This window comes from Rhipicephalus microplus, chromosome 1, assembly GCF_043290135.1.
Source record: "Rhipicephalus microplus isolate Deutch F79 chromosome 1, USDA_Rmic, whole genome shotgun sequence".
Taxonomy (NCBI): domain Eukaryota; kingdom Metazoa; phylum Arthropoda; class Arachnida; order Ixodida; family Ixodidae; genus Rhipicephalus; species Rhipicephalus microplus.
The window spans coordinates 293987592-294013742 of record NC_134700.1 but is presented as its reverse complement, the minus strand read 5'-3'; the positions used below and the strand labels follow the sequence as shown (position 1 = coordinate 294013742).

General features: G+C 42.2%; 1 protein-coding gene across 2 annotated transcripts in view; it reads right to left on the bottom strand.

Moving 5' to 3' along the window:
* The window catches only part of LOC119159424 (transmembrane 6 superfamily member 1), a 45337-nt gene extending 25661 nt beyond the window's left edge, over positions 1 to 19676 (bottom strand). Inside the window, exons 1-4 of one of the 2 annotated variants that reach the window (XM_075865181.1) lie at positions 19039 to 19676; positions 15323 to 15394; positions 14019 to 14148; positions 3863 to 3945 (exon numbers count right to left, since the gene is read on the bottom strand). In XM_075865181.1, coding sequence (XP_075721296.1) covers positions 3863 to 3945; positions 14019 to 14148; positions 15323 to 15394; positions 19039 to 19267 — 514 coding nt within the window. In that variant the 5' untranslated portion in view covers positions 19268 to 19676. The remainder of the gene's footprint in view (positions 1 to 3862; positions 3946 to 14018; positions 14149 to 15322; positions 15395 to 19038) is intronic. The other variant, XM_037412180.2, reaches the window with a different exon arrangement.
* Between the last annotated feature and the right edge of the window lie 6475 nt (positions 19677 to 26151).

Below are 26151 nucleotides of genomic sequence, written 5' to 3'. Positions count from 1 at the left end.
CTCAGTCAACCTTAGACCTTTTCTTCGTTAACCAGGCAATTACACCTAAAGCAACGACTGAGATATATCCTAGAATTTCCGATCACCATGCCGTGCTATTTACTCTAAGTGACACAGTCTTCGATAAGACATTACCCTGTTTATCTTTCCCTAATTTTGATCGTGCAGATGATGCTGCTATTATAGATCTCCTTTCATTCAACTTTGTAAGTTAGCAAATAATGAAACTGATATACATAATTTATGGAATTGGTTTAAGGACAATGTCAGAGAATGCATTGAATCATTTGTGCCTCTGGTAAATAAAAAGCTGAAGCGAAAAAAAACGCGGATTTCTCGGATAAAACTGAGGTTAAGAAGGCAAATAAAGCGTCTAAAGAAAAAACAAACCCTAAACATAGCATATTCAGAACGAATTGCCAAGATTTCAGTAAAACTGAAAAATCAAATTCAAACAGATAAGCAGCGTTATTTTGGAAAATCCTTGCCGAATTGCTTGACCTCGTGTCCCAAGAAATTTCGGAGGAGCATTTCGCCCGCATCGAAAGAGTGTGACGTCTTCAATGTCCATGCTATTCTCACGCACGATAATGCTCGAATTGCAAATGCTTTCAATGATCACTTCAAATCGTTTTTTTTTTGTGTGTGTGTGTGACAACTCTGTACTTTGAAACTGTTTCGCCGCGAATTCCCAATATAGTTGGTGAACAGGGCATATTGAACATGCTTGTGAACCTTAATATCAGAAAGTCCTCTGGACCAAACAATATCCCTAACACGTTTTTAAAGAGATATGCTGAATGAATGTCGAAGTACCTCTATGTTCTTTTTAGAAAATCGCTGCGTGAGGGCTAGGTTCCAGACGATTGGAAAACAACTAGAATCAAGCCTATCCATAAATCAGGCAATAAGCAGATTGTCAAAAAATATCGACCCGTATCGCTATTTCAACCATTTGCAAGCTTCTGAAACACCTTATCCCCAATAGTATTTCATAATGCCTGGATGAACATAATATCTCAAACCAACATCAGCATGGATTCAGGAAGGGATTTTCAACGACACAATTGACATCAACAATACACGACTTCGCTACTTCAATTAATAAAAAACAAACAGATGCAATTTTTATGAATTTTTCAAAAGCTTTTCACAAGGTTTCGCACAATAAATTGGTATACAAATTAGAAAAAAATTCTCGGGAATGATCAACTTATTAAATGGATATTGGCCTACTCGAAAAACAGAGAACAATTTGTAGTTTTTAACAATCATTCCTCTCACAGGGCTTCCGTTGACTCTGGTGTCACCAAAGAGTCCGTTCTGGGTCCCCTTCTTTTTATTTTAAATATTAATGACATAGTGAATGGTATCCCTGTAAATATTCGGCTCTACGCAGACGACTGCGTTATTTACTTCGAAACAGAATCCTCAAAGGGCCAAGTTTTGTTAAACGAATTGTTTAACAAGGTTGTTTCCTGGTGCAAGACTTGGCAAATGTCAATCAATTTTGAAGAACAGTGTGTATGTCCATTTCTCATAAGAAAAACAAATCAAATTTTCAATACTTTGCTAACAATGCCATTCTTTCAGAGGTTCAATCCTACAGGTATCTTAGGTTATGGATAACAAACGATCTTAACTGGACAAAGCACATTGACATAGTAACTTCCAAGGCTAATCAGAAACTGTTTTTTTTACGAAGGACTTTGAAACTCTCCCGTCCATCTGTCTGTGTTCTTGCTTACAAATCGATAGTCCTCCTCATACTTGATTATGCTGCGGTGATCTGGGATCCATTTACTCAAATTAACATTCATTAAGTCAAAAAAATACAAAGAGCCGTTCGCTTTATATATAACAGTTATGGACAAACTTAATAAATGAACTGTTAGTCAGAGCTAACTTACCTTCACTTTCAGAAATAAACCGCATATCCCAATTAAAATATTTATATCTAATAACTAATGGGCATTACAAGATGGATATAAGAAAAATTATTTCCTTTTCTTCAGGTTATGTCACTAGACAATGCCATGATTGTACGATAACTCCCTTCCATACCCGCAACAACTGCTTCAAATATTCTTTTTTCCACAGATCTGTGCAGGATTGGAATAGTTTAAATAATCATTAAGTCACAACACAATCTTTAACATCCTTTGCTGCTAGTCTAGAAAAATAGAGAAAATTTTACTTTTGTGCTAGCTTTGTTTTCTTTTCTAAAAATGAGAGTGATGTGCCATCGGTAATATTTTGTTACGTTTGTTTAGGTTGTAATATGCAAGTGATAGTTATTTGTTTGCTTTGTGTTATATGACTGCCTACTATGTGAAATGTGATAGAATGTTCCATCTGTTTTCCTGATGTTATATGCTGATATTTACGTGTTTTGTGCCCACCTGCTAAAATCCCTCTAGTGGATTGCAGTACCAATAAATAAATAAATAAATAAATAAATAAATAAATAAATAAATAAATAAATAAATAAATAAATAAATAAATAAATGTTGCAGTCACATTCTTGGGCAAGGCATAGAGTTTCCTAAAATTTATAAGAAACTCTCTGGGACACGGAGCTTGTGCTGCGGAGCTCGATGGCTGCCACACCTGGTGGATAAATCCGTGTCCTGCGGTGCAGTACGGCGCTGATAACTAGTTTGACGCAACAGAGATGGTTTGACGCAACAGAGATGGTTTGACGCAGGATGGCGCAGATAAACAAGCTTACCGCACAATGGTGTGATAGGCGCAGCTGTTCCATTGCTGTACTAATATGTAACACTATGTAAGCACTAAAAAAATAATGACTCTGAATAGAGTAATCTTGTTTGCAGTTTATCGATTTGTATTGGAAGCATGACCTTTAATTTAGTCAGCGCTATTATGAACACCATGTGCGAGAAAGATAAAAAGAAAGAAAATATTTACAACATAAACATTGCAGACAACAGAGCAAACCGACAAGGACTGAAGACGTCTCCTACGCTAGGGAAATGATAAATTATGACAGTGTGTGCAAGACATGATCACTGTAGACTGGCTGCTAACTAAAAAGTAAATTGCTTGTGCACAACACAAATCGCATGTTAATCTCATAGCATTAGCCAGCACCGAAGAAAATGGCATGATTATTAATTCTGTCTGTGCACAGAGAATCGAGATATAGTGTAATAGATATTATAACAACTTAAAAAATTAAAGAAACCATTTGTATCATGCATTATTTTATTAAGCACAACCTGTGATCATAAGTATCTATGGGCTGACATAATAAAAGCAGGCTTTATGGTGTGCTTTATCTTTTTAACACAACGGAGATGGACGACCTTCAGGCTGGAGTTAGCATCTGGCATTTTCTTTCATTTATTTATTTCAATATACTGCAGGCCAATTTGGCTCTAGCAGGAGGGGCAGTACACTTGAAAATAATGTCTATTATATAAATGTATATACATGAGCATATCCCACAAAACAACAGATTTTCCACACACACACGCACACCTTGAACATACACACACAGTAAACATGTCAATAATAATTATCATATCGTTGACTTTTTACATCCCAAAACCACAATATCATTATGAGGGATATTTTGGTGGAAGGCTCCGGAAATTTTAACCATCTGGTGTTTTCTGACGTGCACTGACTTTGCACACTACAGGAGCCTCTTGCCCCTCACTCCTACATAAGTGCAACTGCCACAGCCAAAAGCGAACCCACGACCTTCGAGTCAGCAGCCGAGCATCGTAACTGTTACAAAACTGCAGCAGACAAAAGCTACACCTTAAAGTGATGGTCAGCTCAATTTAGATCATTCAGACATTTAAACTGTGTATATTCATGAAGTCAAATGTACCTGTTGCAACTCCAAGCAAAAGCACAAGTGTGCTGTTGATGTTTGAACCACACCAGAAGAGGGCGACACTGTAGAGGTTACCACTGCACAGATGTAGACAGCAAAATATGCAATTACGTGAGAAAAACTTGATGAATTAAACTAAGCAAAAGGTACGCAACTTATGCATGCTGCTCTGAAATAGCTACCCCTACACTGAAGTTTATAAGCATAGCGATGTATAACTTTGGTCTTGTAAGTATTTATTTATTTATTTATTTATTTATTCAAGTACACTAAAGGCCCGAGGGCATTACATGGCGAGAGGGGAGGGGGGTAAGAGCATACATACATAAAACTAACACGGCCCTAAAGTAATAAAAGGTTTCAAAAACTGAATATCACCATGCAAAAAAAAAATTGAAATGTAATTAGAAAGAGTACGTAGAAATGTAATTATAAGGATAAACTGCACTAAAAGAAAAACAAGAACGAGGCTGAACATTTTTCTCTTACACAGTGGTCAAGTGACAGCTACACCGTGAGCCAGAAAAATCACAATGCGCACATTTGTAGTACATTTGAGGCAGTTATACAGGGTTGCTCAAACATGAAGATAAAATTTTAATTTGCCGGTGAGTTTATCGTGGCTTTTTGTATAAATAATATCCTTAGGCAGTTTATTCTATTGATTAATAGCAAAAACCAGTGGCAAATATAAAAATTGGTTTGTACGGGCAAATAAAGGTTGTAGTTTGAATTCATTATCAAGATGAGAGAATATTCGACGGGCAGGCTTAATAAGTGCGGACAGTGGCGAATCATTATGATAGAGATTGTGGAAGAGAGAAGTGAGAACAGACTACGTGACTGCAAAGACGGTAACTTCAGAGACATTTTTATTTCATTCATGCTACAAATTTGAGAGTAATTATTTATTATAAATCAGACGCTGTTGTTTTGAAGGGCTCTATTTTATTAATGAGGTGAGCCTGGTGAGGGCTCCATATTTGGGAAGCATAATCAAGTTTAGAGCGAACTAGTGTATTGTAAGCTGAAGTTTAGTAGCAGAATTGGCCAAATTATGTTTCGCCTGTTGAATCTGAGTGTCATGTATGCACTGCTAGTGATGGTGTCAATGTGTAGGTTCTATGATAAGTCACTCGTTAAATGAACTCCCAAATACTTAATACTTAAAATTGGATACATTTTCAATTTGTTTCTTATTCAATGTGTAGTGATGAGTTGTTGCATTTATTTTTGCAGTAAATGAAGGAACCTTTGTTTTGTTCACATTGACTCTCATCTGCCAGTCCTGGCACCACTTACTTAACATATTAAGATCCTTCTGCAGGTTATTAGCATCTTCACTGTTAGTCATTTTTCTATATATTACACAGTCGTCCACAAATAAACGTACCATGGAAGTCATAAAATTAGCTATATCATTAATGTGAATTAGAAATAGAATTGGTCCCAGCACAGATCCCTGAGGCACTCTTGATTTCACGTGTGCTAAAATGGGGCGTGTTTGTCACTAAGTACAACAGATTGGCACAGGTTAGTTAAGAATTTCGATATCCAATTGATGACGTGATTGTTTAAGTTAAGGCTGGTAAGAGTTTTCATCAATATGCCATGAGGAAGTTAATCAAAGGCTTTGTTAAAATCTACAAAAACGGCATCGATCTGGCATCTATCATGTACGGGAATGTGTTTATCAGTAATTAACACAAATAGCTGTCTCTCACAAGATCCTCAACACAGGAAGCCATGTTGGTTGGCAAAAAAGAAATTGTTTTCCCCTAAGTAATTCATGACTGCCAATGAAATAATGTGCTCAAGCAGTTTACTGCCAATACTAGTTAGAGAGACTAGTCTGTAGTTATTTGGGTTAAAGCGGTCTTTGGATTTAAATATAGGTATTACACGGGCTAGCTTCCAATCATCGGGTACCCAGCCAGTGTCGAGAGACTGTTGGAAAATGGCACTTAACATAGGACATAATTCTAGTTTTACTATCTTAGGCAGCTTCATATGCATATGAAGGTACACAGCACAAAAAAACAACATACTACCCCGAGTTTGCCATATGTGCACGCACCTCTAGTATTGACAGTCATATCAGGAGTGCACAATGAACTTAGCAAGCTCGCTTCTATAAAGAAGTATTTTAGGTCCCCCCCCCCCCCCCCCCCCGCCCCCAGAAAAAGGGCAATGATTAAGTTGAAAGTGAGTTAATTAGGCATCTTCAAACCCATGAATTGGACTGATATTTCTTCTGTTATGGCAAATGAGCTGCCAACTTAGAAGGCACGGTCTTCCAATGTATATGCTCATTGAAACTACAGTAACATATGCAAAAAAAGAATCTGTCAGTGGCTATAGTCTACATAAAAAGCAGATAGTTTGTTTAATGAAGTACTTATTTTATAAACTTTACTATGTTGAGTGTTAACTTTCATGCTTATTATAAACACCTAGTAAACACTCATAAATATTGAAAAAATATCACATTAGCTGCAAGTTCACACATCAAATTAGCCTGTTTTAGCAGTGGGCTTTAGCAGTGGAGGGTGCTCGGAATCTCTAGGTCCCTACAAGCCGCTATTGAAATCTGAACTTGGCTATGTTTATCGCTATAGAAAGTTATCTAGTGAGGCAAGTCTAGCTGTGCTGTTTGAGGAACTAGAGGGAGTTAAACGGGATGTAATAGGGATCAGCAAAGTTAGGGCGACACACGAGGCTTATAGATTGCTGAAGAACGGACATGCCCTGTGCTATCGTGGCCTAGTTTACAGAAAAGAATTGGTGGTGGAGTTCCTTATCCATAAAAACATATCTGGCAACATAGAGGAATACTATAGCACTAGTGAGAGGGTGGCAAATATCATAATCAAGTTTAATAAGAGGTACAAGATCAAGGTGATACAGGCCTAATTGCCAACATCCAGCCATGATGATCATTTATTCGAACGCTTCTACAAAGACATAGAATCAGCAATGAGTAAGGTAAAGACGCAGTATACAGTACCGATGGGCAACATTAATGCCAAGGTAGGCAAGAAGCAAGCTGGAGACCATGCAGTGGGGAAATTAGGCATCAGCCCTAGAGATGCCTAATTCCCTACTGCATGGGGAATTACTAGTAGAGTTTGCAAAATTACTAGTGAGTTACTGCAATTACTAGTGAGTTACTAGTAGAGTTTGCAGAACGTAATAAGTTCCAGATCTTGAATACGTTCTACAGAAAACAAGCTAACCATAGATGGACATGAGGAGTCCTAATAATGACGAAACTAAATAAGTCACAGCTTATCCACAGAGTGAACGATGATGAGTGGGGCAAAGCGTCCGTCGGTCTGTCTGTCTGTGTGTCAGTCTGCCTGTTCGTCTGGCTGTTTGTACGTCTGTCTATGTGTCCATCTGTCTCTGTCCATCCATCCGTGTGTCTATCTGTGCATCCTTCTGTCTGTCTATCTGTCTGTTTGTGTGATACTGCCAATTACGCCTGACGCAGAACAAGGTTAGACTAAGAGGAGCTTCACCCCTAAAATGAAACAGACTTCATTCAATGTGCACATCTGGGCATTCTACAGGATGTGGAAGTAGTTGGCAAGATCTGATGCAGTGAACACATAATGGTAAGGATTCCAATTTACCTAGACTTCAATTTTGCCTTCACAACCTAAAGCTGTGAAGGCAATGCTGTGCATAGTCGAAAATCAAATGTATGCATTAAAGGGGTACTCACACGAAATTTTTCACGCATAGTTTTTTGGGGTTAAATGATAGGCCAAGCACCTGAGAGCGTGAGAAATGTACTGGTAAATGTCAGTGCACCCTGAAAAATTAATTACAGCATGTTTTTCAATGCCAGTTTTGGTTTGTACGTTACCCTGACGTCACGACATGGTATGAGCAGTGGTGCCAGGCGGTAGTTATTGGACGCGCAAGTTTTCGTGAGGTATCCTTGCCCGCGTGTCGCTTCTTCAATTGTTTGCTTCGTCTGCTGCATGCCACACGCGTGGCAACTATCGCGGCAAGGGGGCACGTCACTTATAAGGTGCACGCACTTCGTTGACAATCCAAGGTCAGTCAGCAACTCTATGTTGGGCATGTACACCTTTGGAGTGAAGTGCAGCAAACAGAGCAAACTCTACTTGGTTGGCGTCCAGTACCTACCTCAGCCACAACACATGAAGTCGACCCGCGCTTGTCTAAGCGCCGAATTACAGGAATCAGTGTAACTTGCACCTATTGTACCCCGTTTAACTGGAGCAAGACTTCACTGGGCAGAATACTGGCGGCATGACGACAAATTCGAAACCAAACGATTCTTTAGCCCTTTGATAAGCCTACGTCTTGTATTCGCTTGCAATAGGACTATTTCAGACTTCGCTAGCTTGCTTCACAGGTACCCCAAACGAAAGTAACCGCACGACCGCATGGCGCAAGACGATCGAGAAGGCGACGCTCAAGCTGTCATTTCTTTCTTTTTTGGTGCTTGATGTCATCACAACTAGCCAGACTGCTGCGTGAAGTCACCAGGATTAGTACTGTAGCCCGACGTCAAGTTAGTGTAGATGTCGGTAGGTGAGCCGCGAGAAATTCGACTTAAGTATCAAATTAAGATGTCAGCATTTGCTGTGGATTACACAGCCATCCCTGTATACAAGAGATTTGTAGAGCAGAGTAAACTCGCCTCCGAAAAAATTGTCGGTACCCTTTAAGGGATAAGGAAAGGCAAGGTTACAACCAATATGGATAGAATATTTGAGGTAGCGGAGAACTACGGAGATCCCTACAGCAGCTGAAACAAGCAGGATGATATCGTAAGAAAAACTGGCCACCCTGTATGCGAAGTCTCTCTTGATGGGAAGGGTAACCAAATCTTGGAAGAATGCAAATATCATCATAAGAAAGGGGACGTCAAGCACTTGAAAAATCACAAGCCGATCAGCTTACAATCCGTTATATACAAGCTATTTACAAAAATAATAGCTTATAGAATTGGGACGACATTAGAGTTCAATCGACGAAAGGACCAAGCAGGATTTCGTACAGGCTACTACACAATAAACCATATTCATACCATCAATCAGGAGATATAAAAATGCGTGGAATACAACCAACCTCTATACATAGCCTTCATAGAACACGAGAAGGCAATTGATTTAGTCGAGATATCACCAGTCATGAAGGCACTACAGAATCAGAACATCGACAAAGCCTATATAAACATACTGGAGGAAATGTACAGCAAATCCACAGCCACCACAGTCCTCCACAAATAAAGCGAGAGAATCCCCACAAAAAAAGGGGGTGAGGCAGGGAGACATGATCTCTCCAATCCTAATCATCCTGTGTTTTCAGAAGTTAGGGATGAGGGATAATGGAAAATATCTTAGTAACCTGCGACTCACTGATGCCTTGATAAGTAACTGAGGGGACGAATTACAGCTCATGATTACTGAATTGAACATTGAAAGTAGAAGAGTAGGTCTGAAAATTAATATGCACAAAACTAAAGAAATGTGCAACGGTCTCGGCAGGAAACAGCACTTTACAGTAGGTGGAGAGACGCTGGAAGTTGGAAAGGAATACATTCACTTAAGACAGGTAGTAACCACAGAGCTTAACCATGCGAGTGAATTAACTAGTAGAATAAAGATGAGGTGGAGCACATTCATCAGGCATTCTAAAATCAAGGATGGTAGTCTACCACTGTCCCTCATGAGGAAGGTATATCACAGCTGCATCTAACTGGTATTTACTAACGAAGAAGGAATTTGAAGACTTATCGGGAGGGCTCAACTTAAATTGATGACGACGCAGTGAACAAGGGAAGGAAAATAATAGGTGTAATCTTAAAACCAGGGAGACAGCATAGCGGGTCAAGGAACACACAGGGGACAAGGATATCATAGTTGAAATCAAGAAGATAAAATTGAAAAGGACCAGGCACATAGTGCGCAGGCAGGATAACAGTTTGTCATTAAGGGTCACTGCCTGGATTACAAGAGAAGGCATACACGTGAGAGGGAGACAAAAAATTAGGTAGGCAGATGAGCTTAACAAGTCTGCAGTTATAACCTGGCAGCAGAAAGCACAGGACTGTGTCGATTGGAGGAACACAGGAGAGGCCGTTCACCTGCAGTGGGCATAGTTAGACTGATGATGATAAGTATAAACCGGATTTTAGGCGAATGCCTATTTCGTTCCTTGCATTCATATCATGCCGCTTTGATATATAAGCATGAATTAAAAGTTAAGAAGGGCATTTATGGCGTTTTTATAGTGCCTATAAATGCCTATTTTCATAGTTTGTGCTTAAATTCTTATACGTGCATGTAAGTGCCTATTTTAAAAATCGATGCCTTTATGAACACTATTTAAACTCAAATTCTGCTTTAGATTACTCTTGGAGAAAGGTATTCATATTACCGGACAAAATTGGGTTTTTAGGTGCTCCATGACGTGCAACCTATACAATCTCAGAAGTTCCTTTCAGCACTGTCAAGGTTACAAGGCCCCTTGCCAATACAAAGGCCGATTAGTGTCTACACACGTATTCATATGTTAATGACTAATTGATATGTGGGGTTCAACGTCCCAAAACCACCACATGATTATAAAAGACGCCGTAGTGGAGGGCTCCGAAAATTTTGACCAACGGGGGTTCTTCAACGTGCACCCAAATCTGAGAACACGGGCCTACAACATTTCCGCCTCCATCGGAAATGCAGCCACTGCAGCCTGGATTCGATCCCGCGACCTGCGGGTCAGCAGCCAAGTACATTAGCCATTACACCACCACAGCGAGGTGTACCGTATTCATATGTTATCTGCTCAGCGTAGTCTTCTCGGCATCTTCCTGGCGTCCTCTCGCAGGCACAGGGAAAAGGAGGTGCTTCTGTACATCCGCAGGACGATGGAGAATGAATGTGAAACCACGGAGCATCATCAGGAAAAAGTAATGCGTAGGTAAGAAAATCTCATGTCCAGGTGGTTTTAAAATGCGTAGGTAAGAAAATCTCATGTCCAGGTGGCTTTAATTTCGTTTGCTTTGTACTTCTTAAAGGGCGCTTCACCAAGTCACATGAGAAATTTCAGTTAGACACTGAAAGTTGTTGCGTGCCCAGTGGAAACCTTTGTATCACAAGAATTTTTCAGTTTATTCATTATGAGCCCCGAAAGCACGATGCGAGGAGGTGAGCTTGAAACCTTTGCCACTCACCCTTTATAGACTTCGCAAGCCAGACTCCTTCCCTGCCCTCTTTAGTATCAGACCAACTCAGAGCCGGAAGGTCACACGATGCAGACGCATCAACACGTCATGCACACTCAAGGTTACATTTTTATGACAAAGTCATGTACGCAAGCCGTGTTGTGTCTTTCTGGCGTTCGCTGTACTGAACTGCCTGTTTATGAGGGAGGGATCCCTTTACGCATGCACATTCGGAGAAGCTGGCATGGATCATGTATCCTTTCCACGATACACAGTGTTGTACCACTGTAACTGGGTTAAAGTACGATGCTCTAAAAATACCCCACACTTTGTCAGGGCTGGTGGCAACACAATGCGAGAACGGCGAGAACATGAACGCAAACGAAATAGAGGTAGTTTAGTCTCGCCTCTCGCTCGATGCAAAGTAAAAAGAAAGTAATGCACACAGATTCCATTTGCATGTGTTAATATTCCTATAAACCTCCATACTTCTTTTCAAGCAACAGATTGCCCAAATTACACATGCCGCATTGAATAATCTGTAGTGTCACGTACTACTTAGACGTACACAGGACCATTCCTTGTTGTACAACACTTCTATCATGTTGGAGTGCACGCCCGTGAGATGAAAGGCAAGCTGCACTCAGCCTGACACTTCCCTTCCTTCTGGGGCATGCAGCATTGCAAATCTTGGCAGACAAGATCGTAAGCGCCCAGTGCATGCTTTTCTATTGCCTGATAGAAGTGGTCATACCTGCTGAGGGGCCCTTAAGGAGTTCACAAACAGAGGAGATATGAATCCTGTGTGATTGGACCCAATTCACGCGAGGCTAAAATACTGTTATAGTGGCCTGACTATTCGCTCCTGTGCTGCCCTTTTCAGCCATGTCGAAAAGGGAAAGACCCAGAAGCGTGTTTATTCGCAGTAGACATTTAACTCACCATGCTGGATAATAAAAGGAGAAACCTAGTTCTGTGAACCCCGTGGGAAAAAATTGCATGGCTATGCTAAACCATTGGCCCCTTTGTACAATAATAAATTGAGACTTTTTTTACTCTCCTATCCTACAGTTCACAGGTGTTTTTATTCGAAAATTTAAATTTTTGTAAACATTTATTGTGCCTACATTTATAACTTTGGGGGCCTAAAACTGCATTTTGTCTGCCTATTTTTGGTGCCTGAAACCCGATTTTTAGTGCCTATATATCAGGTCACTAACGACAAGATGCTATATTATCTCTGTCAGAGGTGGTAACTGAAAGGGACACAAAAGAGAAACAATAACTTTGGTTAGATTGATATACTGCACTCTCAGAACTGTAATCCCATTTATTTTGTTTCACTATCATGAGTTTATTATTAGTGGAGAAAATCGAGGTTAAAGTTTTATTTTTAAATTTGGCAAAAAAATTTTTTGAAGGTTGGTGAAGGCACCTTCTGGCAAGAGTAGGTACTGTGGGGTTGCTAACACCCCCTGTAAAGTTGTTTGCGCCTCATGGTGGACGTGTTTTGCGCATAGACCGCATTTCGGCTTCACAACTACTGAGCGGTGGGTGACGTTGTGCTCGCAAGCGTTTGTCATCACTATCATCATCATGGTTAGTGTGTAGTGCCGGCGGTGAGCCCGGGTGGCGGTGCACGTGTGATGGGCGGTTCTCCTTGGCGTGTGGCGGTGAACCCGAACGGTTGTCTGTAACGGTGGGACCTTAGTGCGCAACATCGCGGGTTGCGCCCCGGGGGCCCTTGTGGTAAGTCAAGTGTTGGCAACACCGCCTTGGGTGTGTTATTGTATTTGTTATGGTGTTGAGTGTTGCATAATTATGTGTAAAGATGTTTTAGCGTGTTGATCCCAACTGATGTTATAATAATTCAGCTGACGATATCGTCGATCAAAAAGTAGTTGAACAAAGGTGTGTTGTGGGGTTTCTTCCGACCGCGTCTACTGTGTCCGTTCACTCCAATAGCGTGGCGCTCGCCACTTCGAGACCCCACAGTACTTTGCTGCGAATGACACTAAACGTTCTTGTGTGACCGTGTGAAATGGCACTCTCGGCAAAGTGCACTCACTCAGAGCGCATTTGGGTTGCTACGTGTGACCCGGGTATAACAAATACAGTTTTCATAACTGCAATATTCGTTTTTGGTGCACACTTGCAGATATTTAAGCTTAATGTTTCCTTATTTTACATATATTAATTTTGGCAACCACTGTAAAAAATGAAATCGTATATTTCAGCTTCTGAAAGATAGAATAATTCACTTTTCTCTTTTAAAAAACCGCCACATTTACTAGTGAAATCGGTTCAGCAGTTGCCTACAATAAAAGTACTTTCGTGTGAATTCAAACAAAATCAGAGTTGGTACAGACTTAATACTTTCCTTAATTCTTTTCCTGTAGTAAGTTCCTAGTGTTATTAATCATACGGTTAATGAGCAAAAAATTAGTCATTGTAATGGTTCACGATCTGATGGCCCACAGACAGCTGCTATAAATTTCAATTAGAACTTTATTACGGGTCCCCAATATTATTGATCATCATCAAACTGCTGAAACATATAAACTACTGGTGCTTCTCTATGTTTCTGAATTAATGTTATGTTTTTTCAGAGGTTCTACACTTGCTCTGAACATCTGTACCAGTATTTTTGTACACAAAAAAAAACTCTCGCTGCTAAACACGAACTGCATGTGACCAATCCAACAAAGAGCATCGACTACCTGGGGTTCTTTAAAATACACCAGAACATAACTAATAAAGCATTGTTGTATTTTCACTTCAATTAAGTTTTCACTGCTATGGCTACCGACTGAACCTATGCCCATTTTGGTCACCCGTAAAGCAGGACACAGATCTGCCATGGATTATCATTACAAACAGTAGGGCAAGGCAGCACGCATAAGAACATACTAGAAGCTCACTCCAGTAACCACAATGTTTACCTACTCCCAAGTCAGTGCAGCCAACATCATCAGGTGCATGGCGTACATCACAGTCCCATGCCAGTATGAGGCCATGGCTCCATGGCTGCACCGCAGGTACGGCTCCCCAACCTTCAGGTACACGTTCACAAAGCCTGAAGCAAAAACAGTGAATCAAACGCATTGAATTACCACGGATGCTCCATATGTTTAGAAAGAGAGCAGACATTTTTTCTAAAATAGACAGAGCGTGCAAACACAGACACAAAAGTGAAGTCAAGACAAACAGGCCTTGCCTTGACTCCTCAGCATCTCCACACCCCGTTTTTTTAACATCAGTGAATGTTCCCCGCAGACAAAAAATGGTGAAGTAATGGATGGTCCTTTCAATTTCAAAGCTATGCAGCTCACAGTTGGGGTTGCCATACAATGGCATCGTCATAAAATCTTTCACAGTCATAAAATCTTTCCCAACACTTGCATTGCGGGATCCCCTTCTCAGTTAGTTTCCATAGTTTGTGGTCTCTAAAGGAACTGTTTTCTGGAAGCACACATGGAAAGTAATCCTTTATGAGAAGTACATCTTTCGCACTGTTCACTGTGACAATGGTTGCTAGTGCTGGAATAGTGCACTGGCTCTACACAAACATGATTTTACAAAGAAGAGAGCTCTTAAAGACCTCAGAGCATAACGTGACAAAACGATGCAATCGTAGCAGTAACACTATATTGCTACAGTTACCTGCACTCGCATCGCAGCACCATAATGAAATATGCACTGCTGCTATTCAAACCTTTTGACGCAAAGTACATTCCTAAAGTTTGGGCTTGCCCATAGCTTATTTCACTGCTAAGACAATTTGGAAAAAAAAAAAACGAAATGGAATAGCAGTGAGAGAAAAGTGTGCTATACAATAAAGAGTGATTTCCAATTAACACATATGTATAGACAATTATTGTTCTGGCTGGCATATCATTGATAACAAGCAACGGAAACTTATTTCCCTGCCGTAAACATTCCACTGTTGCACTGGGCAGCCATGGTCACCACTGCCAAAAGTGTACTGCGTGGCAATGCACAGTAATTCTACAAAATTATGACAGCAAGTTTTATTGGTCTGAGTTACATGCATACTCACGCTGTAAATCTGCACATACTACAAGAGTATTCTGCTTTCGAAGGCATGCCAGTTTCATTTATTCAATGGTTTAATGTTCTACAGTACAGTGCTTGCCATAATTAGCAAAAAAAAACTGATATTGAACTAATTAATATTACACATCGCAAACAGTGGTGACAACCTATTTTAATTGTATGCAGACACAAACCTGATATGATTCCATCTAGCTCAAGGCCCACGGTAAGGGATGCCACACTCGTAAATGCAGATATCGCCAAGGCTGCGCAGTAAGTAATCAGGAATAAATATTTATTACTGAAAAGATTAATTATGACAAATGTATGCGCATGTAGCGAGCAACAAACTGAACACGAAATGCCAACAATGAGCAAGTTAGCGAATGCCACAATTAATCAAAGCATTCCTGTGGCGAGTACCTTGGAATTTCGAATCGCCGTAGCTGTTTTGTTTTGTTTCCCTGGGAGGTTGGCTCATACCCACTCAGGGGGATTGGCCAAGAAAGTGTAGTGCAGTTTTTCTGTGATCATTTTAACTATGTGTAAGGAATTGGAATTATAATAAGACTAATGTAAATATAAAAACAACATAAAAAGAGCAAACGAAAAAAAAATCAAGTTGAGCAATTTTGAGATTTGAGGTGTTATGATTACCACTGAGCTGCGTTTACTTCACTCTGCCCTGGGGAGTAATAAATAATTTTTTTTGATTGAAGATCACAAAGGTATACGCTTGGTTGCCTGAATATAATCGCAAACGGCATTGAAAGCATCCCTGTGGCAATGTCCCAAAGCTGAGGCACCAAAGCTTAGCGCCGTTTCCGCCGTCAATCTAAGGCCTATTTTCCGAAATGGCATAACTAGTAACCTTTTTCTAAGTATCTCGTAGCGGCGACAATACAAAAAATAATGATCTAGTGATTTCATTTCTCCGCAGAATGCGCAGAGGGGTGATGTTGTCTGACCAGCTCTGTGTAGATACAGGTTTAGGGGGGGGACACGACATCGAAATTTAGTAATTAAGACTTTGAGCTTTCTGGACTGACTCCAGTGGTGTTGCCATGGAAACATGAGGTGGTTATAGTCTGTCCATGTAGTTACTTTTTCTATCGTATCAGTGGAGATTGCTGATTTACGATATCTTATAGCCGTGATATATTCAACATCTGGCAGTATGGACAAAACTGGCCCATCAAGTGCGGCTCGTGCTAAGGAATCGGCCAATTCATTTAATCTTAATCCACAGTGTCCCGGAACCCATAGTAATCTCAGGAGTCTCAACTGCGGAGGTACTAATGTTTTGAATGTGCTTAGAATTCGAGAGTTCTCTGAAGCTGTCAGAGCTGCACAAACTGAAAGAGAATCCGTCATTATTACTGCGTTGTTTTGATTTAATGGAAGTTTTCGAAGAGCTAAAATAATCGCCAAGAGCTCCGCTTCAAAAACTGGAGTAAAATCAGGCAGTCTCACTGAAAAGGACCAGTCAAGCAAATCAGAGGCAATGCCTACACCTGCCTTTTGATTATTTACGGAAGCATCTGTGGCTATTATATTTTTAGTTCCTGCATGCTCCAAGTAATCTAATAATATGTTATTTAAAAATTTGAGGGATTGTAATTTGGCATTTTGGGGGAATATATCATCATACTCAATAATACATGACAATTCGAGTCATTAGTCTCAATTACATTTCTAATGTTCACATTTATACTTTGTAGATTTTTTTGTACAAACATTATCTGAGGTGTGTGAAACCGTGGCCAATGAGCAAGAAAGAAGGCGTCTGGGTTTGCGATAAAAACATATTGAGATCTTCTTGCCGGTAAGCTATAAAATTTTAAAAATGCTTGTACGGTCAAAATTCGAAATCGACAAAGTAGTGTAGGCAGGCGCGCTTCCTGGTACAGTACGTTGATAGCCACAAATCTAGGGAGTCCCAGACACATTCGCAGTGCTTCTCGCTCCAAGACAACTAGAGGTTTCGTTTTATAAGCAGGGCCACCCGAGAATAATATGCAGCCGAATTCCATGATGGGGCGCATGTACATCTTGTACAACGTTATCAAGGTGTGCCTCCGTAACCCATATTTCCGGTTACTTAGCTTGTGTAGTAAGCCTGAAGCCCGCTGTGCCTTGGTAGTTATATACTCTATGTGAGGACTCCAGTTAAGTTTGTCATTATAAATAATTCCCAAATATTTTATAGAGTCTACTTGCTGGATGGGTTCCTGTTTATATAGAATTGAAATTGAAATTGGTTCTGCAAGCGGAAACGCCATGAGCGCGCTTTGTTGACATTTAACGATAACGAAATCGACTGCAACTAAATTTCTAACATGTTAATATATCTTTGTAATTTAAGTTGTAATGAGTAAATACCACAGTCAGCAGCAAAGAATGTGATGTCATCAGCATAAATGTAGACAGTAACTTCTTGATCTGTTGGAATTGTGCTCATTAAAGCATTAAATAATATTGGAGATAAGACTGCTCCTTGGGGAACTCCGTGCGTTTGTTTAAATTTAGATGAGGAACATCCATCCTTGACGCAGTATAATTCTCTTGATTTTAAGAATTCTGCCACCCACACAATAAAATATTGTGGGAAGTTCAATCTCTCTAGCGTATTTAACAATATGAAATGCTCCACACTGTCATACGCCTTGGCTATGTCAAGCGTTACTAAAGCAGCGTATTGCCTTCTTTTACGCGCGAGCTGTATTCGGCTCTCTAAATCAGCATGGGCACACCAAATTGAGAAATCACTACAAAAGCCGATTTGGTTCGGTTTTATTACTAAATTGTCTGCCATCCAGATACTTACTCGGCTATGTAGGACCCTCTCTACTAGTTTGACCATGTTATATGTTAGAGAGATTGGTCTGATATTATCAACTGTTAATCCTCCACCCGGATTTTTTAGTATAGGAATCACCTTTGCTATCCTCCAATCCTGCGGCACCCATGAGTTTTTTAAGGAGTAGTTAATAACATTGGCGACTTCTCGAGGCGATAAATTGAACAGAATTTTAATCATGGGTACTGTGATTCCATCTGGGCCAGGAGATGCACAGGGTAAATGTTTAATCACGTTGGATACTTCAGTCTGTCTCACTTCTTCAAAGTCAGACTTTGTCGTCGACTTGTGCCAGTTGTTTGGCACTACTGAAGTGAATCTGCTTTCCAGACCTTTACCGATTGCCTCTAAGGTAGTGGTCATTTCTTGTGCCGACAGATTATCACAAGCTACATTAACTGGTGATGGCAAGATTTTCCGAGCTCTCATATATCGGAACAGTGCTTTCATATGTTTAGGCTTCGTCAGGTATTCATAATGCCTTCTGTCATAATCTTGTTTAGCTTGAGCTACCGTTCTTTTAAAGCCCGCAGCAATGAATTTATAATCGGCCCAGTTTTGTGGGGATTGATTACGTAAGAGCTGCTTCCAAGCTGCCTGACGTCGTCGGTGCTCGTTTGTACATTCATCGTTCCACCAACGGCTATATACTCTTTTTGTGGATTCAATAGTAAATTCGGCTCTTTTGTAGGATCGTTTAATGACTGCGTTTATTTTCAGTGCTTTTTTATCATCGCTCTCTTCCGAGTGAACAGCCAGTGCTGACTTCAGGTCATTCCTAATTGCTGTTGACAATCCAACTTTTTCTTTATATCGTGTCCGACAGGCGCGCTCCATTGACACGCCCAATGACGCAATAGGCAGGCGCGTGCTGTCGCCTAGCAGGGAAAACACAAACAAGTTTCGCGCATGCACCTGTCGACGCAAGATCGCGCGACAGAGCGTGAAGTCGGATTGAGGCAACAAACGGCTGCCCGCGTTGACAAATGACGCAATGAAATAGGGTAAGGACTGGTGCTCAAGTAAATTAAGTCGAGATGTCCCACTTACCGTAGAACCATATCTGTTCAAGTTTTCGGCCGCCCGCCAACGGGGCCTTCCTTCCAGTGGCCCAAAATAAGAGGCCGGCCACCGCCGCAAGCACCACCACTACGCCCAAACATACGGGCCAGGCGCTATCCCATTTGAGTAGCTGGGCCACCACGTTAAACGAGTACGTCGCTGGCACGGCGAGAAGGGACACGCCGAACACTTTCGTAGCCGCCGAGAACGAAGACATGACCTGGTTTCTCGACGGCAGGAGTGCGCGGTCTCCTGATCCTCGCGCCTGTAGTGAACGGTGCCAGGCCTGTCCAAAAAAAGACTTCGACTTCCGCGGCCGCTATGTTTTCCTTGCAGGTCCCGCAACGCGCACTCATCAGAAATGGCAGAAGAAAATAAACTCCCCGCAACTGAGAACACCACAGGCAGTAGCGGACGTCGCCTGGAGATCTTGGCAATAGTTCAACTCGTCCAGCACTCACTTCACTGCGTCGCACTGATACAAGGCAGTCACAGCGAATAACATTATTCTTTAGCCGGGAATTGACAAAGCGCCCGGCGCAATTACGACGTTATAAATTGTGACGTTAAATTGTTGTAACTTCAACTGCCGCTACAGTCTACCGCCGCGTGACGAGCTGCGCTTTCCTACACAGCGCAACCCAGAGTTACCAGACGCCGAACTTTTGCCGGCTAAAGTGGCAAAGTGCCAGCACTTTTGTTTTTCGTCGTTGCATGCGCGCAAGTGACGCAAGCTGCAATCACTGCAACGCTAAGCAACATATCACTTACACCAATGTGCGTTACTTGTGTGTGCATTACTTCCTTTTTAAATGTTTCCGCGCTTACCGTACACCCGTGCTTCTCGACAACACGGCTGTGAGGCGAAATCCGTTTTAGGGGCGAAGCTAAGCGTTCGTAGCCCGTGTGTCGTATGTGTCGTGTCGTCGTCGTAGTAGCCACCTCTAGTTTAGTCCTTAGAATGTCCGCTGGATGGCGGTACCAATACCTTGGCAATAATTTAGTAACGGTGGCTAGCACAGAACACCTTGCAGTGAAGGGTTTAATGTTCACTTGTGCCTTGATTATAGCCACCGATCAGATAACCTCCTTCTAGTTATTTCTACCCGCTTAAAGTCTATTTTGCCCTCCCTGTCCCTAGACCCCAGTGTTTTGAAAAACTCTGCACCATCATCCTGAACTATAGGGTGAAGCTCTTTACAGAAAATTATCAAGTGCTCGCAGTTTTCTTCTCCTCTCCACATGAACAGCATACCGTGTCTACCCCTCATATTTGGCCCGACAAGTCTTGGTTCGCAATACTCCCGTTCTAGCCTGAGTAGAGAACTACCTCGAGAATGATCATAGATCTTTTCCATGGCAGTTTACTGCTTAAAAGTTCGATAGATCTCTAGCGCGAACTTTTTAATCATGGCAATGTTGCACATGTCGGTCTCTGTTTCCTTCACCTTCATTAAGGCTTTTGCAAACATTAAGGCTTTTGCAAACGCGGATGTACCCTACTTTGAAAATGTTACACATCATGTACCCTGACCTATACCCAAGTAATCTTTGTCCACATTGTGGGGAAATAGCTTCATTAGAACACATGCTCTGGCAGTGCACCAAATTCGCTCATTTATCGCACATCACCTCTGCCAGATGGGAGGCGGCAATCCGCAGCTCGTCCTTGGCAGATCAGCTCTGGGCTGTCTACCAAGCCCGCGAGGCGGCTGAGGAGCTTGGCATCTCAGTCCCCACGTGGGAGCTGCCCGCAACACAGTGATCTGTGTTTTGGAGGACCAAATAAAAGTTTATCCAATCCAATCCTTCACCTTCCTTTTAAACGATAGTTCTTTTTGGTTTGGCCCCCTGCTCTTTTCCAAGTATTTAACCGTCAATTTTCTGGTTTGCTTCCTCCATTTTGTATCGACATCCCTCATGTACAAGTAGCTGAATACCTTCCTAGCCCAACGCTCCTCCACCATTTCTTTCAATCGCTTCTCAAATTTTATCTTGCTGCAAGCTTCCCTGCCCTCAAATGATGTCCATCCCATATCACCTTGTACTCCCCGATTTGTTGCATTCCCGGGAGCTCCTAAAACAAGCCTACCTATACTACGTTGCTTAATTTCTAATCTTGCTTGAACTTCTGATCTCATGCACAAGACCACATTGCTGAATGTCAGACCAGGAACCATGTCACCTTTTCAAATTCCTCTCACAGCATCATACCTTTTGTAATTCCACAGTGCCCTATTTTTCATCACCGCTGCATTCTTGTTACCTTTAGTCGACACGTATATTTTGCGTTCCCTTAAGTACTCGGCCCCATAGCTTATCCATATGCCCAGATATTTGTATTTATCTGTTATCTCTAGCGTGACCTCCTGTATTCTAAGCTCACTATACCTTCATTGTCATTAAAAATCATGACTGCTGATTTTTCCTTACTGAATCTGAAATCTAACCTATCTCCCTCATTACCGCAGATGTCCATCAATCTCTGCAAATCTTCCTTGTTGTCGGCCATTAGAACTATATCATCTGCGTACATTAATGCTGGTAGTGCCAGTTCAATGAGTTTTCCTTGTTTGACAAAAGAGAGGTTGAAGCCAAGTCCACTCCCCTCTATAATTTGGCCTCTAATCCTTGTAGGTGAATCATTAATAACAAGGGTGACAGAGGACACCCCTGCCTAAGCCCCCGTTTTCTCTGTGGACTTGGATACCTGTTTTTCCAATTATATAACTACCTTGTTACTTTTATACATATCCTTTATAAGATTAGTGACTCCATCTTCCACACCTAGTGTGTCCAGTATTTCCCACAAGTCCTCTTGAACCATGCTATCGTACGCTCTCTTGATATCCAAAAATGCTAGCCACAGGGGCATGTGTTCCTTTTCTGCTATTTCGATGCACTGCGTCAGTGAGAACAAATTGCCTTCCAGTCTGTTTTGTTTCTAAAACCCATTCTGCAATTCCCCCAGCGTCCTCTTATCCCCTATCAATGCCTGCAGTCTTTCCTTTATAATTTGCATCACCAGCCTGTAGACCACTGATGTCACTGTTATAGAACGGTAGCTGTTTATGTCAGCTTTTTTGCCCTTTCCTTTATAGGTCATGCTCATTCTGCTAAGTTTCCATCCATCGAGGACTTCACCATCGCTAATTGTTTTGCTCACTGTCTCTCTTAAAGTCTGGTTATACTTGGCATCCAATGCCTTTATCAACATAACTGGGATGCCATCGGGGCCTGTTGATGTACTATGTACAAGGAACCCTCTTCTCAGCCCTATTACACTCTCGTTGTGAAAATGGAGCCACTGCACCACTCGATCTATCCTTGTCTATTTTGGTGCATAAAGTACTTCTTTGTTGAAATTTTTCTGTCACCCTTGTTCTTATATATTCAATAACTTCGTCCCCTTCTAGCCTGGCACCTTGGGCTGTAGTTATAAACCACTGCTCTAGGCTTGTCTCAATTCTTAGGGAGTTTAGATGGTTCCAAAACTTTGCAGCTGCCTTTCTATCCTTTTTATGTACTTCTGCCAGCCACTGAGCCCCCTTTCTTCTAATCTTTTCATTTATCAGAAGGGATGCTTGCCTTCTACAGCTTAGAAAGATGTCCCATTTTCTTTCTTCACCCCGCTGCTTAGCATGTCTGTGTTCCCTAGAGGCTTCCAGACGTTTTGCTATGGCTCTCATAACTTCCTCATCCCACCAACTCTTGGGTTTGTGTCTCCTTTTCCGAGGTGACTTGTCACATGCCTTAGTAAGCTCTAGCTCAAACAGTCTAATTAGATTAGTGTATGTCCACACTTTTATTATTCTCAGTGGTTACTTTCTCGATTTGTTTAGTAGCTATTTCTATTTGCCTTTCTGAATAAAAATTCCCTTGTAGTTGCTCATCTTGTCTCCTTCCAACTTTCATTGCTCTTGCAAAACTTAGCTTGATACGTTTGTGATCACTACCCAGACTTCTGGTGCCACATTCATCTATGTGCATTCCCCTGAGCCTATCATACATTTTATGTGACATCAGTGCATAATCTATCGTCGACTGCAGCCTTCCTACCTCCCATGTTATTCGCCCTTCAAACTTCTCAGTACTGTTGCAAATGATCAAATCATGATTTTCACACATATCCATGATCATTCTGCCTGTTGGGTCAGTATAGCCATCTATATCTTCGATGTGCGCATTCATATCTCCTAGTATAATCATCTCGCACTCTTCTCCTAATTCCTCAATGTCATTTGTTATACACTCCACTATTACCTGGTTTTCCTCTCTGGCCATTGCTCCTGTCTACAAGTACACCAAACCAAGGAGTGTCATCTGCCCAGCTACCTTCCCTTTTAACCATAAATGTTCCGTGCATCCCTGCTTGACTCTTTGCCAACCCATACTTTAATGTATAAATGCCCCAATTCCACCCCCCTTTTTGTTGCCTTCTGTTTTATTGCAATATTCCCATACATAGTCCGGATTGCAAGGTGGTTGCTACATGTCCCGAAGATACGTCTCCACAACCTCATATACCATCAGCTTTTCTTGCCTTGACTGCTCTTCCATCTCTTCCCACTTTAACCTATTTCTTCCACCCTGAATGTTAATATAGCCTATGTCTGACTCAGCTCGGCCTTTGTGCTTACGTCGATTTCTTCTCCCACGGACCCCATGAGGCTTGAATATTGGAGTCCCTTTAGAATCGTCTTTGGCTACACTGTTGGCCTCAGGGCTGTCGGTCCCCCTAAAAAAGCTGTGGCTTGACAACCCATCATATTACCAACCCTCCTGCCCATCGCACCACTGTAAAGAATGCCATCTTGAGCAAAGGGGCAAGCGCTGGGCTCCTACATGTCTTGGTTCACCTTCATTACGCTGTATCCGAGCTGCCGGCTCATACCCCTGATTGCAAAGTTGGCCTCCACTACCCTCCTTTTAATCCCACCAGACTGCCCCCAGACCTCTGGGACTGTGCTCACATGCACACTCCCAGAGGCGTCTCGGAGTTTATGCATCCCACCCTCTAATTGTCTCTGAAGGTTCCGAGTCTTTCCCTTCAGCACATCATTAGGACCAGCATGAATAATGATGAGATTTTCCCCCTCCATGCAGTCCTCTACAACCTCCTGAGCTTTGGCCAGTGCATCCACCATGCACTTCCCTGATTAGGCCTCCACCCTCAATCTCCCATCTTCCTTCACTGTCGTGAGGACGCCATGCCTAACCCTGGCCACGTTAGAGTCCCCCATCTCTAGGACCCTTCTACGCTCCAATCGCTGGCTTCCTATTTGTGATGGCGCCCCCGTTTGCTTCACTTGTTTCTTTCTCTGCTGTGTGTCCTGTGTTCCTGCCCTGCTCAAAGACTGTTGTGCCACCGAGCTGTATGTTCTCGGAGCCTCCATGCTGTGGCCAGACACTGCGGCCCCCTGGCCTCTCTGCCCGCCTGTTGCTTTCTTCTCCGCTACCCACGCCTTCCATCTCACACCACTCGAGGCCGGGGCAAAGCGCCATTAGCTCCTTTACCAGCTGCTCGAGCTCGGTCCGCCCTTCCTGTTCTTTTCTAAGGTCACCCTTCATTTGCTCTAATAGGCTGGCGGTAGCCTACTCCTGCTCACGTGACGCTTCGAGCTATTTCTAGAGTTCCATCCTGTGCTCCCGTTCTACCCTCAGCTCCCCCTGCAGCCCCTCAATGCTAGTCTCCATTCGCCGCACGGCCACCTTCAGTGCCTCGCACAGCCTGCACACGAAGCTCGCCTTCTCCGCGTCGGCCAAACTCGTCAATGCTGCCTCGTCCAGGTAGAACCAGCGCTTATATTGTTCGCACTGTACCAGCTAACTCGCCCGTGGTTTTTCTAGCCTCCTCAGTCATCGCCCACCCAACCATCGGGCCGAATGCACGACAGCCCTAACCCTAATCCCGCTATCTAGCCGCTTCCGCTAACTCTCCTACCTCAACAACTGTTTGAAGCTGCCGCCTACACTATACACACACGTGTTTAACTTCACTAGTAGCTTCTGATGAGGTCCCCTTCGTGTTCGGTTCTAGTTTAACAACTAACCGGACGCACCGAACTTCTTCAGAACTGCCGCCTACCCCGTTCACGTGGTCAATATGACTGCAACATTGCCCGTGGCCCATACCCACAGTACCCACAACGCAAGTTACAGAAGGTTTATTATGGGAAAAAAATTAATGCTGTTTATAACAGTTATTTTAACCCCTCTAAGAGCAAAACGAGCAAAAACAAAACAAATAAAAGGAAAACTTATCTCTCGTTGTGCACTGCACCAGCACCAACCGACCTGCTCCTACCAACCAACCTTTTCTTTTCGTGTTGGTGATGCTTTTCGCAATATTTACAGCCGTAGCCACACAATCAGTATGTTAGCTCATATTGGAGTCACCCGTGAAAATCGCAGAGTTAACAGATATTTGCATTGATGTTGCAGTCTGTGCCAAAGTAGCTTGCCTTGTCTTTCAGTCCTCATCCACCTTTCATAGGCTATCTGATTGGGAGGACACGGTTGTACCGACATGGCAGACACGTGTAAAAGCAGTGCAACAACGCTGCCTTGAGCACATCAGCACGCGCCAACTGGAGGAAAAAAAGAAGTGTGGCGGCAACATCTGTAATCTAAACGCAAAGGCACATGAATGTCTCCAACATATATTTTCATACTATAATGGTCTCCAAGATTTGCATGCTGAATGTCGGACACTACAGAGCGCCACTGAAGGCCTATTCGGACATATTATAGGTGCTATGCGCGTGCGCGATTGCCTTGTCTTTTGTGACAGTGTGTTAGCATACTGTTTTAACACGATTGTAAGCCGACTCGCGAGTAGGTTCACCCTCTAAAATTGTATGGCAGAAAATTCAAAATAAAGGGGGGGGGGGGGGGGAGATGGAGCACTGGCACATTTAATTTTTTTTTAATTATTTACAATGTCTCCAAAAAAAATTGAATTCTGGTGTGCCAAGGTGGCTTCACGGCATTGCTTGAAAGCTGTGCAGAAAGCTATGCTTTACGACAATATGCGAGAATCATTTTCTGGAAGACTTAACAACCAACACTAGTTTTCGATTTTAAGAGTTCATTTACCAA